The 18,401-nt window shown below is 40.2% G+C and overlaps 1 protein-coding gene across 2 annotated transcripts; it reads left to right on the plus strand.

Annotated features, from left to right (window-relative positions):
- Positions 1-1,098: 1,098 nt before the first annotated feature.
- Positions 1,099-16,294, plus strand: LOC147158480 (homeobox protein OTX2-A-like). Of its 2 annotated transcripts, none has more exons than XM_086060492.1 (5): positions 1,099-1,234; positions 11,055-11,089; positions 13,864-13,968; positions 14,060-14,211; positions 15,104-16,294. In XM_086060492.1, the coding sequence occupies exons 3-5, from the start codon at positions 13,872-13,874 to the stop codon at positions 15,764-15,766; spliced, it is 912 nt and encodes a 303-aa protein (XP_085916618.1). In that variant the 5' UTR covers positions 1,099-1,234; positions 11,055-11,089; positions 13,864-13,871; the 3' UTR covers positions 15,767-16,294. The 2 variants fall into 2 exon arrangements, with proteins under 2 accessions (XP_085916618.1, XP_085916619.1); XM_086060493.1 differs by having other exon boundaries at positions 1,174-1,234; positions 11,059-11,089.
- Positions 16,295-18,401: the final 2,107 nt, after the last annotated feature.

Genomic DNA, 18,401 nt, shown 5'->3' on the forward strand with positions numbered 1-18,401 from the left:
AATTGGGTGCATAGCTAGCATAGCAGCCATTTTGTTTTGTCGTGGTCATTTTGAACTCCACAATGACATATTTTGACCAGCTTGGTGTGAATAAGGAAAACAACATCCTGTCATACTTAAGATACCTTGTATCAGAGATTAGCCCGAACGAGCCACCTTTGGAAGTACATTTTGTATACAAAACGAGGGTGACCAGATTTTAATGGTACAGTTCTATTTGAGCCTTGTGTCTCGAGTCCCAATGTATTTCGCCAACCTCACTGTGGCCCCTTTTCGGAACTAGAACTACTTCCTGATTCTGTGTCTAAGGATCATGGGAAATGTAGTCCTACTAGCCTAATGCTGTGGTTGTCGGTCTGAGCTTTTCTGGCGGCATATTTCCAGTGTTATAATGCGTGACCGGTGCAGGGTAAAGGTGGGTAATGGTGAGTGCATTGCTTGTTTAGCGCTGTTGAACCGTCAACCAAGATAGCATTTAGCATTAGCTAAAGTAATAATACAACCACCGGTCACCAGATTGACTAGCGATTAAATTTGTTGTAAATAGTTCCTGGTGAGAATTTATTGTATATTTTGCTTTTTAATTTTGAAAATGTGGTCATGATACGCTCAAAACATGGCCAACGCTTTTCTGTCAAACTTTTCAGATGACACCGTCAATGATGAATGATGTCACAGTTTGACGATCATTTTTGAGGATTCGCCATAAAAAGGCAAACTCCAGTTTCACCAATTGAACTGAAATTTGCTGGTCATGTCCAGCCAACCAGGACGCACGAAAAAGTCTCATTGGCCCAATTGAGCAGGAAGTCGGCTAGTCTGGTTTGAAGCAATCATTTGGAGCAAATTCAGATAGCTCCGATTGGATCTTACTTTCTCATCCTCACACATTTTCAATCATAATTTGCTTACTTTTAGTCTTAAAAGCGACATTTGAGCATCATTCAGAGGGCGATACTGTGGCAGTAGTACAGGGGCATGAATTGAGGCTGGGAGGGGGGTCGGGGGGGGGGGGGTTAGCAGGGGATTAGCCGAGGCCAGTTGGATCATTTTACAGCCGCAGGACCCCCTCTCACCCTCGGCAGTCTCCCGGACAATGAGGATTAAACTCCTCTTGTTCCTCAACTCGGAAAAAAACGGCAGGGCGACAAAGGCGCTATTCCTCCCGGGTGCCTGGCTGGTAGCTGGGTAGCTGAGTCGGGGATGGATCCGATGGGAGGGAGGCGAGGAGAAGGTAGGGGGTCCATCATAAAATTAATCCCTTCACAGTTTGCTCTGGTGCAAAGTGAGATATGAGGCAGACATGTCTAATGAAACGGCGCAGTCAACGAAGGGCACGGCGATAAAAGCACGTATCAAGCTCGTCATTAGCGCCGACGCTAAAAGCCCGTCGAGGGGTTGGCGCTCTCCCCGGGTGACTGGCACCGCAGATTAATCACTCCGTGCAAAAAGATACTCCACCTCCCACCCGTATCCTCTTTTATAGAAACATCTCACACTAGGAATCCAGTACAGACCGACTATATTTTTTTGATTCCACTTTCATTCATTTTTAATCACTACAAATAGCAATTTACAATTCAGAGGGGGAAATAGTCAGTTAGCTTTGTTTAGCCTAGTTAGAACTAGCACCCCAAAAACCCTTTTAATTGACTCCTGGCCTTATCCCTTTAATCCCTAAGACTCTAAAATCATTGCATCTACACGGTGCTTATATAATAAAGAACTCAAAAGAGATGTGAAATGCTAACGATAGCAGTTTGAGGATGTTGTCAGGAAGATTTTGGAGCAAGGTGTAGCTGTTTTGCCAAAGCCTTTATGCTATTTGTTTGTGTTTGAACATGAACCGTACATGGAAGTGTAATAATGACTTCCTTTGTGTTCTATTTTTTGTTTTTCTAAGATGTTAAATTGACATCTAATCATTCAAAACCGTAGTCAGATTTTTCGGTGAACAAATACGGGTACAGCTCAGCTTACGGCTAGCATGCGCTTTTAGCAGGATGCTACACTCAATAACGCAATTGAAAGGACATCATAATACAAACATGAACTACATGCATCCATCAAACTTAAGTAAAAATCTATCATCATGGATGTCATTAGCTGAAATTCAAAGTGATATTTTCCATATTTTTTTGTACTAGGCGTGTGGAGTTAGCATGGTCCCCCTGTGTTTGTTTCTGGGTTGTTTGGGATTTTCTAATATAGCTAAAAAAAAAAAAATTCTCGTTTTCTTTTTAAATTCAGTTAACTTTAATTCGTTTTTAGAGCAGGGTTGTTCGTTTTTATATGTTCAAAAACGCTTTATTTTAGTTTAGTTTTAATTCATTTTATTTTTAGTGAAAGCTCATGTATGATATTAATTGACACCCCTTACCAAAAAGTAGTGTACTTTAAGTACATAATATAGAGTATAGATAGATATATTTCCAAGTTTGGTCCTCTATCACCGGACCGGACTTGGGCACCACTGTACTACAGTATGTAAACTTTTTGTATATGTTTTAGTATACTTACATTAGTAGTACACTTAACATTTACTTGGTGCAGTATATTTCCAAAAAGTACAAGAAAAGTAAACTGGAAGTATACTCTCCTAATTTTGAGTATACTTCAAGCATACTTAAATGTACTTCTTTTTGGTACAGACAAAAATGAAGGACATTTTTGCTATAATGACTTAATTAGAGTTAGTTTTATAAGCGTAAGGGATTTCAGTTAGTTTTCGTACACATGCCTGAAACTAATCAGGTTTTAGTGTCACGTCCACTGCTTTGTCATCTCGATCTTGGACACAGGCGTGTTGGAGCCAAGCCTGCCCCGCTTCTAAGCCGCTCTAGGACTCCACCACGTCACCAGACTGACTACATTTATCATCGTGTTTATTGCAACTAGCCACCTAGAAGATTATAAATTTGAATTCCTGACTATTAATCCTGCCTTTTGACTTCGGATCTTGTTTTTTTTTTTCCTGCCTGGACCCTGCATCTCTCTGACCCTAGAACCAACCACGAGCCTTCCCTTCCAGTCAGTCTCTCGTATCTGCAGCTGGGCCCTCTTCACAATCAGTGGGTACTTTGTCAAATTTCCACGAGAAGAGTTACACCAATAAGCCCCAACTGAAAGCAGGCATATCGAGCCCGTCACCTACCCCTCCAACATAATCTCTAATGACTTTAACGTGACAAAAAGTGAGACCGCAATAAAAGTAATATCCGACAATTGAAAGGTGACACAAGGCCTAAATGCGATGGTCGCCTCGGGCCGAAGGGCTTTTAAACGTCCTCTCTAGAGATGGATTTGTTTGCCCTTATTTAGCGTGAACAAAAAGTCGTTGCGTTTCGTATTAAAATAAAACAAAAACAGACCACTGCTTTCTTATTAAAACCCCAGTGGAACAAAAAGAACCGAGCAGCACAGCAGAAACCGTGGGGGAGTGAACGGAGTGGTGGTGTCCTTCATATATAAAAAAAAAAAAAGAAGCCTTTTTTTGTTTTGTTTTTTTACTTTTTGGAAATAAAAAAAAAAGAGCAAAAAGAAAAGCTTCTTCGCGCTGTCAAAGCCAATCAGCATCCGTGCTGGCAGCGCAGCCCGTCTCCCGGGCAGCCTGTCACAATGGAGGCCCGACACACCTCTCACTTCCAATCTGCGTCCTCCGCTGCATGCCTCCAATTGAAACTCTCATTAAATTGTCACCATTTTGATTGTCCAGCAAAAAGCTGCGATCACTTTTATTGACAAAAGCTCATTCATTCATTGGGCCGGGAGATTTCTCGACTTTAAGCCAAATATAAACACGGCGATTACAACAGCAACAATCGCGTCGTGAGCTAATAAACGTGAGCGACAAGGCTTGATCCTGGCGAACCTCAAATACAAAAAAAAAAAAAATCTTGAATAGACAACCCCGCCATTCCAAATCGCATTGTCGCGCAAATCCCGTGATAAAAGGCCTAAGAGTAACTCTGCGTTTAGACTCTTGAAGACTTTGGTTAAGCCAGTGCCTCTGCTATTTTCCAGCCGCGGCATAAATCTGTCTCTCAATGGCGATTGGCTCAAGAGAAGGGGCCATCATTTTCACACGCCCCCCCTCCCCAATCAACCCGCCGTCGACGCCACTTGCATAGTGTGTAGCCGTCACCAGACAATGGCTGGTTACTGGCAATTAAACAGCATTTGCCGAGGAATCCGTGGCACTGGTCTAATGGCATTACCGTTGGATGATTCAATCCCTGAATAGTCAACAGGATTTCGTCTCTCTGCAGGAAAATACTGCTTCATCGAATTACCCGTATTACATAGATTTAGCCAAAGCTTATGATTCAGGGTTCACAGATTACAGCGTCGCTAAAATGCTGATATGCCACAAGAATGGAAATTTACGAGTGAGATTCATCTAACAAAGCACACTTTAGAACTTTTATGATGGAGCAACTTGATATATACAGTATCAGTGCAAATTTTTTTTGCAGACTATAATATCACGACATTTGCTATACATTGGGTCTTTGGTTTACGACGGTCCCGATATATACAACATTTCAATGTTTTGAGGATGATTGTTTTATATCTATGGCCTAGAAGTGCTAATAACACAAGATTATTAGTATGTTGGCAGGTGGATAACTACTGTAATTATGCCTCTACTATTGTGTTAGCATTGGTTAGGGATAGGCTACGCTCCCGTAGGGAATGAAACTTCATCATAAAGCGATGACTCAAGCAGCGCAAGAGATTCAGTACCATGTAAATAAAGAAGGGAAACTTGTAGATAGACAATAAATAAATTAATTAATAAATACATAAATAAACTTGAAATTAGCCACTTAAACATATATTCATTGTGCTAGCAGGAGTAGCGACTAGCATTTTTAAAGTTGTAAAGTTTTTATTCACTTGGAACTAATATAAGGAAAAAACTGAACTGAACTCTAATTATAACTCTACTATTGTGTTAGCATGGGTTAGCGATAGGCTACGCCGCCATTGGAATGAAACTTCATCATAGTGATGACTCATTTGGCGGAAGAGATTCAGTACCATGTAAATAAAGAAGGGAAACTTGTCGATAGACAATAAATAAATAAATATCAAATACATTTGAAATTAGCTACTTAAACATGCATTCATTGTGCTAGCGGGAGTAGTAGTTTTTATTCACTTGGAACTAATATAAGTGAAAAACTGAACTGAACTGTAATTATGACTCTACCAAAGCCGTATATAGAGAGAGTTTGGCCAACTCGGTTTCAGCAGGGTAACAAGATGGTGTCCATATGTCATGTGACCAGGAGTTGCTATGCCTCTACTATTGTGTTAGCATGGGTTAGCGATAGGCTACGCTACCTTTAGAATGAAACTTCATCGTAAACAGTGGACTCCTGTAGCGGAACAGATTCAGTAGCATGTAAATAAAGAACGGAAACTTGAAGTTACACAATAAGCAAATAAATATCAAATAAACTTGACATTAGTAGAGAGAGACTACGCTGACGTTGGAACGAAACTTCATCGTAAAATGTGGACTCCTGCAGCGGAAAAGAATCAGTAGCATGTAAATACGGGAAACTTGTAGATATACAACAAATAAATAAATAAATATCAACTAAACTTGAAATTAGCTACTTAAACATGTATTCATTGTGCTAGCAGGAGTAGCAGATAGTGTTTTTGTTGTTGTTGTTTTACTCTAGTCACTTGGAACTAATATAAATAAGAAAAAGTAAACCTCTATGAATACTTTCCGGATCCTCAGTCCATCAATACCGGACTGCTAGCGATAACGATCGTGATACATTCCAAGATCGATATTTGACCCACCCCCCATTTAACATATATTTGTTTGAAAACCGGCAAGTCTCCTGTCAGATGCCAAGCAGCACATTTGTGCCCTTCAACCTCCTCATGGGCCGAGTCGGAAGAAGCGGGAAGAGGGGCCAAGTCCATTATCTCACAATGACGAGGCTAATTACCGGGCCAGGCAAGCCGCAAATCACACGGCAACAGACCGCCTCGTCTTGTGTCCTCCGCTCACCCGACGTCTTAATTGCTCTTTTATTCTCGCGGCGTGTTTTGCGACTGTGCTGACGCTCCTCAGCCATTTTGCCACATGAAAGCGAGATGCTAATTGCCTGCTATGGAAATATTGGTGGCTGTGATTAGCAAGGGTTTTGGCGTGAGGGAGCATTGAGCCGGCAGTCACAATGTTTAAAAACAAAAAAAAAAAACGGTTTGTCTACGTCCACATTTTGGGTGACGAGGTTGAAAGTGTCGGCGCTGCCATTGTGCGTGGCAATTGTAAGACAGCAGTGCTGGCAAATTGTTGACAGATAATCAGCAAAATTATAGGAAAATTAGCTCAGGCGGCGAATTGTTATCATTAGCATTCATGACCACAAAAAACTCATTTTGTCATAATGTCGCACAAACATGAAGGCTTTCAATTTGGACGACTGTCAAAATGATGAAAAAATAATCCAAGGTGGTGAAACGCACTAAACTTAATTGGGTGGTGACTTGCCCTGGTTTGGATTAATGTTTCCAGACATGGGTCGCCAAAAAATGTACGCAAGTGTCAGTATTGTAACTTTAGAATATGACTCAAGTAGAAGTAGTCCTCCACATAATTACTTGAGTAAGTATGAAAAAAGTACTCAAGTACTGAAGAATTGGTGAGTAACTTTTTAAATAGCACATGGATATCGAATACGCAAAATATCAAATATGAATTACTTATATACTGTAATGATATAATTTACCACTTTGCATTGTATGCATCAAACGCTAATGAACAATAGAGGGGTCTCCCGTCTTTACTTCTCAGCTAACTGTTCTACTTAACCAAAAGGAAGTATGTAGGAATACTGAAAACAGAAAGGGGCTTAGGACGGACTCCTGAGGATCACCACAAAAAAAATGATATTATGTAATTTGCCATTTTCGTCCACGGTTAATAATTGTCGCTTATGCTTTATCCGGAAGTTCAAATATTTGGTCACGACATCTCGGATGATCAGACTCTGACCCAGAGGTTCACCAGAACCCTGGCGCGCCCCTGAAATGCTCTTTCACACACTTAATTGGTTTTTGCCGATACCTCAAAAGAAACGACGAAGGAAGAGAAGCTACTTTTCCCGACGGTTGGAGCCATGAAGGAGTGTTCCAGCAGCGCAGCAATTGGTAAAGGAGGAGGGTAGGGGGGGTAGCAGGTCGGCTGTTCAAAGGCTGGCTTTTTGCATTGTTGGTCAGTTGGGGATTAAAGTCCTTGGTTTGGTGGCCCAATAGGCCCCTCTAATTAAAAAGGATAAAAAGAAGGCAGACGCACACAAAAAAACAGAAGCAAAGAGAAAGAGAGAGAGAGAGAGAGGGGAGAGAGCAAATTTACCCAGAAAAGAAAGAAAACTGTTTTCAGTGTAACAACAGTGGCCATCAATTGAAAATGGATTAACTTTACACTCCAGTCCAGTGGTTCTCAAAGTGGGGTAGGAGGGAACCCAGGGGTCTGTGAGCTGTTGCTCTGGGGGAGGGGCAAAAATAATTTGCAATAAATTTGGTCCTTTCAAAAAAGTGAAAAAAAAATTCCCCTTATTTAGGGTTTAAAACTCTTCATATGAGAGATTATTCTTGAAAATTTAAGATGGCCTGGCATAAGTTTTGTAGTGAGGATTCACGGTACTTTTTTTATTCATACAGGCTTGAAGACATTCTATTCTCTTTTTTTTCATTTTTAACTACACAATCACAGTGTTTGTGGCGCACTGCTTGCCGTCATCAGAATGCGAATAGACGACCGTGTGTGTGCTACGGCCCAGATGCTGGCCGCCAGTAGGTGGGCTGTTTACCGTGCGGATGGCTGGTTGTGTTTTTGTTTGGCCCGCCTCGCCTCCTCCCCGAGCCCAGTGGGGGTTCTTGAGCTCCCGGTGGGGGCTGGTCCCTGCTGACCAGCTCCCAGGTATGAAGCCTCCTTGCTTGGCCTGGACTGAAGAGTGGGGGGTTAACGAGCTACCAGCAGGGACAAGAAATGTGACCCCCCCACCCCCCACCCCCATTGCGTAAACTGCAAATTGGAGAGTGCATATGCAGAAATAAGCAAAAATACTGCAGGTGCAAAGTACATAAATCATTGGCAAATAGTTGGTGATGCCGTGTATCTTCACTTATTTAATTTGTTTGTCATATATCAAAACAATTTTCCCCATTGAAATAAATTGAACTGCCTTTAATTGGTTCCGGGCGCCCAAAAACCACCATATTTTTTCCTACGTGTTTTTATTATAGAGAAATAGCACTGTTTTATACAAAACATAATATAAAACAATGTAAAGAAATAATCTCTTTTGTTAGTGCAATTACTAACACTGACTGTATTTGTGTATGTATTGAATGTCTGCTTTTAAGTTTTTCCTGCGATTTCCCCCAAAAGCCCAATATTCCAATTTTTTTGTGAGTAACTTAACAGAACACTCACTTGAGCAGCAGTGTGTCACATTTTTAACAGATAGCAACAATTAGCATCCATCATCGAGCGCTCAGCATGAGATTATCCCTCACAGTTTGCTAGCATTTTTTTTAGCTGACAACCTCATTAGCGTGGTGTTAGCTTTCGGGATCTATATGTTTATACAAGACAATAACTGGAAACAATTAAAGAATGATGTGGTTTTGGACGAAAATGCAAAATTTGAAAATTAATGGGGGGGGGGGGGCAATAACAGATTCAGTGTAAATATGATAAAAATGCTTATCTGCTTCACGCTAAACAGTCACACAAAGAAGACAATGCTAACATTTTAGCCGCATTCATGTTTTGTAATAAGCTTGAACAAGTAGTGATGGAAGAATACTGTCCTGTTAGCTGCCTAGTCATGCAGTGTAGTCGATTTGGATGCGTTTTTATAATGAACCGGGTCAATTGATTACAGTGATGTCATCTTTAATTGTCACATAGCTTATTAATCGACTGATTATTGATTGGCTGCCGCGTCCGTCGGCACAGACGCTTGCTCCTCGCAAAATTTCCGTGACAAAAAATATGTTTTTGTCAAACACCTGCTGCCATCTAAGAGTCTTTCCAATAACGCAAAACAAGTCAATTCCCCAAAAGGACGCTCGCTTTGCTTCTTTTGCGGCATTATCAATACAGACACACCGCCGTGATGCCTATCAATAAATCCATCAGTGTCACATCTACTGTGCAGATGGCGGCAGAAAACTAACGCGGCATACAGTTATGTGTGTACGTGTAACAGATGGAGACGACCGGCTGGGCCGAGTCATTGATTTGACCTTGAGGTGACACAGGCATCGTCCCGGCCACATCATTAGGTACACTTGAAGTACAGCCACGCTGTCAATTGGCCTTCGGACAGGAGGAGGAGCGCAAATTGCCTCACACATTAACAAGATCATTTACCTTTCTTTGACAAGCGCGGCCGACCGTTTAGCTGATAAATGCTCCCGCGCCAGGGTTGGCTGGGAGATATATATTCGCCGCCTCCATGAATTATATATAATACAGCTGAAGATGAAAGCGCTCAGTGGGGGGGCTGACAAGATGGCTGACGGAGCAGGAGGGAGGACGGCACATTGGTTAGAGCTGCTTTAGGACATGATTCTAGATAAATAATACTTTTTGATTGCGTTAACTCTAATAGCGTCCCTCTGAAAAATGAGAACGATTTAGTTGACTGCTGAGCCCATGTTGTCAAACAAAACAGCAGCACCTACCAAATGGCATGTGCGGAAGCATTGCAAAGTACTTTTTAGTTGTTGTTGTTTTTTATTGCTAAGTTAAATACTTTTCTATGTCAATCATTAGTGTCGTAAGGGAAATATGCGCCCCCTTGTGGAAACTCTGTAGAAGCAACGCATGTTGTGGGGTTTTTGGGGAATTATGATAAATATAACATACACTTATCAGAAACATGGAGTTGACCAGGTCAAAACTAAAAAAAAATTGAAACATTTTTAATCACCTTTGTTTAATAAAATGTTAAATTATCCGTTGCAACGAAAAACAGCAGCACCTACGGTAAAGAATGTTACTAGTCTCGCCGATTAAGAGTACGAAGTCTTACCGTTCTTTTCCTTTCACGAAAACCAGTGTAGCAATCGTTTTTAGTAACCATTATTGAAGATATTTCAGTAAAAGAATACATTGCTAACCAAAACAGCAGCACCTTCACAGCCTCTCGGATGAATTCAAGCATGCAGTCTTACCTCTCTTTTCATCTCATGAAGAAAATAAGTTAGAATGATTTCAGTTACTGTTGTTCATTAAATACATTAAAGTGTCAAATAAACAGTTGCTAACCAAAGCAGGAGCACCCATACGCAAGCATACAAATGTTTTTATCCCACTTATATTAATATTTGAAGGAAAACATTCACGCACAAAGATGCCTTCACCATCTGCAGTTGCGTTTTTTTTTTTAAAGGTACCCTGAAGTTTATCTTTTAAGTTGAGTTTTCTTTAAAAACGGATTCAGAATTACGTACCTCTTTCACCTGCGCAGCATGTTTAGGAGCTTTGCTGTCCTCCTTCAGGCGAGGACGTCATGGAGAAGAAGGAGAGAGGGGCGGGGCATCAAAATTCTGTGAAAAGAAAAAAAAGTTTCAGAATCAATATGACCAGATGTTTTTATTCATCTCAGGGGGCGGCCATTTTGACACGTGCTGTCGATTGACATCACAGTTGCTCATGGCTCAGGTAACTACCAATCACGATAGATGAGCCATGATTGGTCGTTACCTGGGCCCTATATTTGTCAAGGCTTTTTTTTATTATTATTGTATAGTCAATAAGCCATTAATTTCTGTCTTCAAAGTGGACAGCAGTCAATAAGCCTGCAGTGCATCATCATCATCATCATCATCATCATCATCATCATCATCATCATCATCATACTGTCCTGTTCTCTTCTTTCTATTGGCTCCTAAAAGTCTCTCATTCTCCCTCTCTCTCCCTCTCTGCCTCTCTTCTTCTTCTTTTTTTTTTGTATAAATGTGCGCATCACCAACTATCGCCCGCGCTTAAAACTGGAATTGAACAGCCAGCGAGGAGGCCCTTGAACGCATCACCGCTGAGGTAAGTGTAAAAGTTGATTTTGCTGTCATTTGAATGCCGTTGGCTCAGCGGAGGAAGAGGAGGGTGGAGGTACGAAGAGGAAGGCGGGAGCCCACGCGGGGAGTTAATTGAGGAGGCGTGTTTGTTTTGTCTTTTTTTTTTTGCCGAGGAAACTTTGCAGTGTTGACGCCCCTCCAGGCAAAAAGGCATTCAAGCATTTAATTGAGCACAAGTTGAGATAATACTACTTGAATGCGTGCACCAGGATGTCGTGCATGTATATACAACTAATAAGACACAATTGTAGTGATAAATCAGTTCGATTGTAGGAATAGAAGTATAGCAAATTAATATCTTAAAAAAATACAAGGAAGATATTGTGGGCTAATAATACAATTAATTTAGAAAATTCAAAAACATAATACAAACATCAGATTCGTTTTTATTTTATTTGACTAACGTTATAGGGAGTTTTTTTTTAAAATGAGAATAAACAGCAGCTAATATATAACATATGATCCAATAAGGCAGTGTAAAATGAGTGTAAATGGTAAACGTAAATATAGGGGAAAAATACACTAATAGCAAAAATTAATCATATTCAAAACCTTGTAAAATGGCCTATATTGTTATTTCTGTATTAAATGTAATGTTGCTAATTAGGAGTCCCTTTTGTTTTTATCTAAGTGTGTTTTTATTTGACTTGAGTTTTGTTTTGAAATGTTCTCTATAGGTAGTTGGAACTGCAAAATTCATACTAAAAGAACACTTGAGTATTTGTCAACATATTAATAACAATAGTAGTCAAAAAAAAAAATGTTGCATGTGTCGGTTGTTATGGTGCATATTGGGGGTGGTTTTTGTTTGGAGGGGGGTGTTTGGGTGTGTGTGCGTGTGTTCGTGTGTGTCTGGCAGTCAGCTGGTGTGATCGACACAATGCCAGCCTTTGTCATGGGTGTGCTGATGCAAAAATGAGGGAGGCAGACTATTCGGGGAATATAAAAAGTCTACACACCCCTGTTCAAACGACAAGTTACTTCTGATATAAAACACGAGGCCAAGATCGTTTTAAAAATGGAATGTGACTTGTACACGAAAAAAAAAATTGAGTGCGCTACTTGATTGATTGCACAAGTTTTCGCACCCTCTCGTCTAAGTAAGATTAAGTCACATTCAAATTCAAGTTAAAAGGGAATCAACGCACACCTGCAATCAGATCTCAATTGCTTCTCGTTGACTCCAATAAACTTCAGCTGTTCTAGTAGGCTTTTCCTCAATTTCCTGACATTTTTTGCAGTTGCAGGTAAAAAAAAAAAATGTTTTTAAATATGACAAAGTGCATAGACCGAGCCCCCAAGCCCCACCCCCTGCACCGCGTCCCCCTAATCAGGCCAACGCGTGCCAACCAGATTAACTCCTAAAAAAAAAAAATCATCTCTACTCAAGCAAGCCAATAATAATTAAAGACTGGTATTTAGGATGATTATTATTGAACGCATGAGGAGCAACCGGTGGTTTAAGTGGTGGAGGGAGGACGAAGAGAAGGGGGTGCAGTCTGGGAGGGGGCACACTCCAAAAAAGTGACAGATTGCATCGTCCGTTATTGGCTCTATTAAAAAAATTAACGAAATAAAAATAACTAAGTATACATACTGCATGTGTTTGCATGCAGGGAACATCATTTTATTTTTTGCTCAACATTTTTCCCCTTTTACCAAAATAAAAGAAAAACCATACGACGTGCCTATTGTTTTTGGATTTATATGCAGCGACCAACTGCACATTGTGTTTTAACATTTCTTTTTTTTTAATTTGTGATTCTCATTAGGCCTACATCGATCCATATTTGATTATAACATTTTAACAATAAAAATACTGCAATTGCATAAGGCTGACATGTAATCTTTTTTTATTTTATTTTTTTATGATATAAGAGGAATTCGTCTTGTAAATAAGATTGTGGGGAAAAAATATTCCACGGTGCACATTTTCAACCCCCCAAAAAGTGTCAATCTCCTTGTTTGTTTAGATTAAGATTAAGTGCTGCCTCCTAATCAACACTTTGCGATCGTCTCACCTTCCAAATCTAATTACCGGGAGCAATTCATTAGGAGATGAGGGCGAGGGAGTCTGGAGGGGAGTGAGGCGAGGGTGGGTGGGGTTGCTTCCCTCAAGAAGTGCCGATATGATGTCAAAATTAGCCCAGCTTCTTCATTACTGCCCCCAAAGTTGTCCTTCGTATTGTAATTGGCCGCATTTACGGGACTTTTAATGCAAACAAATACCGAAATTGGCGGTTCAGGTGGGGGTGCACTAGGAAGGAGGAGTTGGGGGGGTCATCATTGTATCTGAATGGCGCGGCTCAGTTTGCAGCTTTTGTTTGCAACTTCTTATTGTTATCAGCGTTACTTATCGTCAACAGTAGGCTTTGTCCCCTGCAAATGGCCCCCCAATCAGCTGCCTATTTAGCTGCGGCCTAACCTGTGGGTGTGTATGTTAATGCTTGATGACGAGGGGCGGGAATGAAGGGGGGAGGGGGGCTTTTTTTTTTAACGACAATGTTTTGTTTTTAGGAGAGGAGTGTGTTTTGGGGGACGGACAGACTGACTGAGCACAGGACAGCTGGGAGGGAGGGGAGGGGAAAAAGCTCGGTGGGAGGGGGGGCTAGGGGTTTAAGAGCCCCTGCACACGTTTGGGACCCTCACTTCTTTTGCTGCACTTCTATCATCATCTTCGGATCAGGATTATTAAACTTTTTTGGAGGAGGTTTAATCGATTTTTTTTTTTATTATCAGCCATCATCATGATGTCCTACTTGAAGCAGCCCCCTTACACGGTCAACGGACTCAGTTTGTCCGCCCCTGGGATGGACCTGCTGCATCCTTCCGTGGGATACCAAGGTAAATGTTTAGTAGGCCTCACCAAATAAATAAAATAAAATAAAATAAAACGATCAAATGTATAGTTGTAATCGTACTTGCGTGCATGCAGGCGCACCTCGGAAGCAGCGGCGGGAGAGGACCACCTTCACCAGGGCCCAGCTGGACGTGCTGGAGAACCTGTTCACCAAGACCCGCTACCCGGACATCTTCATGAGGGAGGAGGTAGCCCTCAAGATCAACCTGCCCGAGTCCAGAGTGCAGGTGAGGCAAAAGAAAAAAGAAAAAAAAAAGCGCCAAATATGGCCTAAATATTAATTTATTTCAACAGCACTTAAAAAAGTCTAATGATTTGAAAATTCATGGGTTTTTTTTTTAACTTTGAGAAATATTTCCATCTTCACTTTTTGAATAGATTTAATGAAATAATTACTTGTTCACGATATTCTTTATTGAGATGCACGTATATGTGACACTTGCAGAACTTTAAATAAGTTGAATTGGTGGGGAAAATAGATGAAATGTGTGAAAAATATGAAACAAATGTTTATTATTAACATATGAACATTTTAAATAATTAAATGTTTGCATGGTTGGTTCCTATTAGTTTCTCCACATGCATGGGGACTTTGGCTCAAAAATATTGCAGCAAATTTTAATTAACATTACAAGATCATTTCAGGGTAAATGTTAAGAGTCTTAATTAGTTTTGCAGCACTAGCATTTACACATGTCAACGTGTGGAAAAATAATGCAACAAATGTAGTTTTTTTATTATTACAGGTACATGCATTTGTGGATTAGCTTTTAAATGTAGATTTGCAGGGTGTTTGCTTTTGCACATACGTAGCGGTTTATTTAATTGTAATTGGTTAAGGAAATGTGTCAGATAAATATACCTAAAATATAATGTAACAAATGTTTATGATCATCATCATAATAATATACTATTATTATATTATATTATATTATATATCATATAATATATATAATAATATAATAATAATAATAATAATAATATTTGTTGCATGTTATTTTGTGGGTTTAATGCTTTACCGTTACATGGTTGCCTCTCACCTATTTGCTCTAAATTAAGCATAACAACACAAGGAACCAAAACAAAACAAAAATACATTCATATACGAATGAATTTCAGGTATGGTTCAAAAACCGAAGGGCCAAGCACCGCCAGCAGGCCCAGCAGACCCAAAGCGGAGCACCGAGCAAAGCGTCGAGCACCAGGCCGGTGAAGAAGAAAGCCTCCCCGGTCCGGGAAGTCAGTTCGGACAGCGGGGCGAGCGGCCAGTTCACGCCGCCCTCCAACGCCTCTCTTCCGGCCGTAAGCAGCGCCGCGGCGCCGGTGTCCATCTGGAGCCCGGCGTCCATTTCGCCTCTCTCCGACCCCATGTCCACTTCCTCGGCGCCCTCCTGCATGCAGCGCTCCTACCCGGTGACGTACAGCCAGGCCACGTCGGCCTACAACCAGGGCTACACGGGCTCGTCGTCATACTTCTCCGGCATGGACTGCGGCTCGTACCTCTCGCCGATGCACCACCACCACCAGCTGAGCTCCGCCATGAGCCCCATGAGCGGCGGAGGAGGAGGCGGCGGCAGCGGCGGCGGCGCGGGCGGGGTGTCCAGCCACCTGAGCCCGGCGTCGTCGCTCTCCTCGTCGGCGTACGGCTACGGAGGCACCGCGGACTGCCTGGACTATAATAAGGAGCAGACGCCTTCGTCCACGTGGAAGCTCAACTTCAACGCGGATTGTTTGGATTATAAAGAGCAGCAGGCTGCGGCGTGGAAGTTTCAGGTTTTGTGATCCGGCTTCCAAGCCCCGGAAGAGCGGACCAGGGTGCGGCCGGGGGACTCCTCTTCTACCTCGGGATGGACAACGCGGGACTGCGGTCTCTTTTATCTCTTCTTTTCACCTGAATATTCACACTCTAACGTTGATCAAGGACATGGAACATTTAATAAAAAATAAAGAGTGCAGGAACTTTAATTATTATTATTTTTTTTTTTAGAACTTTTAATAAGCCTCTTATAGCTCCCATGTGATCAAAGTTGGCGTGAGGCCTCTGACTGAATGCACTACTTAATTTATGACAAAAGACAATCAAGCATTCCAACTTTTATGTTTTTTCAATGTCATTCTAGATTCATTTCATTTTTTCTTTTTTTTTTGCAAGGAGCTGTGAATTTCCCCACTGTTTAATGATAAATTATTATAGTTAAAAAGGGGACTATGCAGGTAAAGCTGTACTTAAAGGACACAGACACACACATACACATACATACTCAACAATAAAAAAATAAATAAACATAAGCCAAGTTGCATGTGTACATACATCTGCTGTTTTTGCTTTGTTTGTCACCTCCTATCATTTTGCACATTTATGAATTGTCTACTTCAAATAACAAAATCACATCAGATAAAAAAAAAAGTCATTAAGTTACAACTCAGACTAATACTTGACAAAAGACAATGTTATAAGAATAAAGTTGAACGTGAAGTCACCATTTTACAAGGCATACAGTAAGGGGTAAAGTTTGCAAAGTTAGGACGAAAAATTGTTGAAAGAGAAACGTCTGAGTTATGAGGATAGCTTATAGTTGCAAGATGGCTCCGATGCAGAGGCGGGCTGAGAAAATAATTCATAAATGAGGGGCTTAAATGTTGCTACATAGATTTCTGAGGGTCTAGTCCTCCCTTAGTGTCATCCCTGGCAAGGATAAAAATAGCATACAAGGAAAAAGAGCTTATGTTGCTAAATTAGGAGAAAACAAAGTCATTTCGTTAAAAGGGAAAAAAAAAAGTCACACAGTTCATAAGGTCACGTCATATCGCGAGAGATAAAAAGCAATAAAGTTGTACAATGGCAAAAAAAGGCGAAATGTTAAGTTAGAAAGTTGAAATACTACATGGGTAAAATATAGATTTTGTCCTAATATAGCTACACATAAACAAAATAGTCATAATTAATCATTTTCAAATTCTAAACACCAGCTGGAATGTGAGGTATGAATCCAACTTTTTTTTTTTTAATCATTTTAATTATTGATATAGAAGGCCTGAGTTATGTGACTCAGAATATTAGAACACGTATACCTTAAAAACATTTGAGCAAATACTCACACACATTAATAGACTATAAATTGATGTATTGACTTCAACTTCTCACCCAGAATCTCTTCCAAATCAATCCAAGAGCCGATTCATCGATAAAATGACTTCCATCTGCTGCAGGGATTAAGATTTTTTTTTCTTTCTTTTTTTTTTCATTTGGAGCCGTCTATGTTGCGGATTACAGGCGAAGAGAGGCATGGCGCTATCACTCTAATTAGGACGAGAGGACTGCTTTGTTGTCTGTTTGACCTCCAATTAGCAGCCAATGATATATCAAGGCGAGTCAATCCTTAAACGCAGCAACGTTTGCATCAAATCACAAGTGCAAACGGGTATATGAGAATGTGATATATTTCTGCCTTTGCCAAAGTTTCGGGGCCACATTGGAAAGAGATACATAGCCAAAAACGTTCAAAAGGCAAAATAACCAAATCGCCAGGTTCAAGAGAAAAAGTCGAACTTGTACCGAGAACTAGAAAAAATGACAACAAAATGACAATATTATGAGAATATAGAGCTGTCTTATTCCAACAAAAGTTATGAGAATAGCCAAAATAGTACAAGAAAAAGTTGCAATATTACAAGAAAAAAAATCCCGTCATAAGAATAAAGTTTTAATAAACAAGAAAAAAGTTGCAATATGAGACGTTCATAAATTCTGATCAAAAAGTTGCACTGTGGATTAGAGATAGGAAACAAAACTGATCGGGAATAGTAAGAATCTGCATATAACTGACAAAAAATTGTACAGTTGAAGGTGAAATCTTCAGTTTTATAACTGTTATAACAGTTTTATAAATGCTAGCAAGCCAATATTTGTTACAACATAAAAATCAAAAACTATTTTAACTTTTCCGACCAATTAATGGTATTTAATCGGCCAATATTAGCTTTTTCAAAATTGGTAGATTTATTTGAGGGGGTGGAGGGGGGGGATTTATTCATCTATTTATTTTACACATTATCACATTATAACATAAGGAAAAGATAACAACATTCAAACATCGCCACAGCAAAAACTAAATTGGCAAAAAATGGGCTAATTTTCCAACTTTTCTCTGTGTTGTAAAGTTCAACAAATACTCAGTACAAAATAAAGTAAAACAGTCAAATGTTCTGCCAGTAATTCCTTTCTTTATTGTTGTAAGCATTATTTTTTTTTTTTTTATGACTCGGCCGATTAATCTGTAATCAGAATGATATTCTAGCTAATATTAGAATCGGCCTCACAAAATCAAAAATCAAAAACAAGCCGATGTTAGCCACGGCTGCTACGTTGGTAGCAAGACAAATTGATAAGAAATAGTTACTATTACACTAAACATTC

Source organism: Leptonotus elevatus, chromosome 18 (genome assembly GCF_054856555.1).
Source record: "Leptonotus elevatus isolate MCC_2025b chromosome 18, RoL_Lele_1.0, whole genome shotgun sequence".
NCBI lineage: Eukaryota > Metazoa > Chordata > Actinopteri > Syngnathiformes > Syngnathidae > Leptonotus > Leptonotus elevatus.

Excerpts from the sequence above, each read along its gene's own strand:
- LOC147158480 (XM_086060492.1), top strand. The coding sequence starts at position 13,872 with ATGATGTCCTACTTGAAGCAGCCCCCTTACACGGTCAACGGACTCAGT. Across the intron at positions 13,969-14,059 it reads TCCTTCCGTGGGATACCAAG|GCGCACCTCGGAAGCAGCGG; the intron begins GTAAATGTTTAG and ends GCGTGCATGCAG. Across the intron at positions 14,212-15,103 it reads TGCCCGAGTCCAGAGTGCAG|GTATGGTTCAAAAACCGAAG; the intron begins GTGAGGCAAAAG and ends AATGAATTTCAG.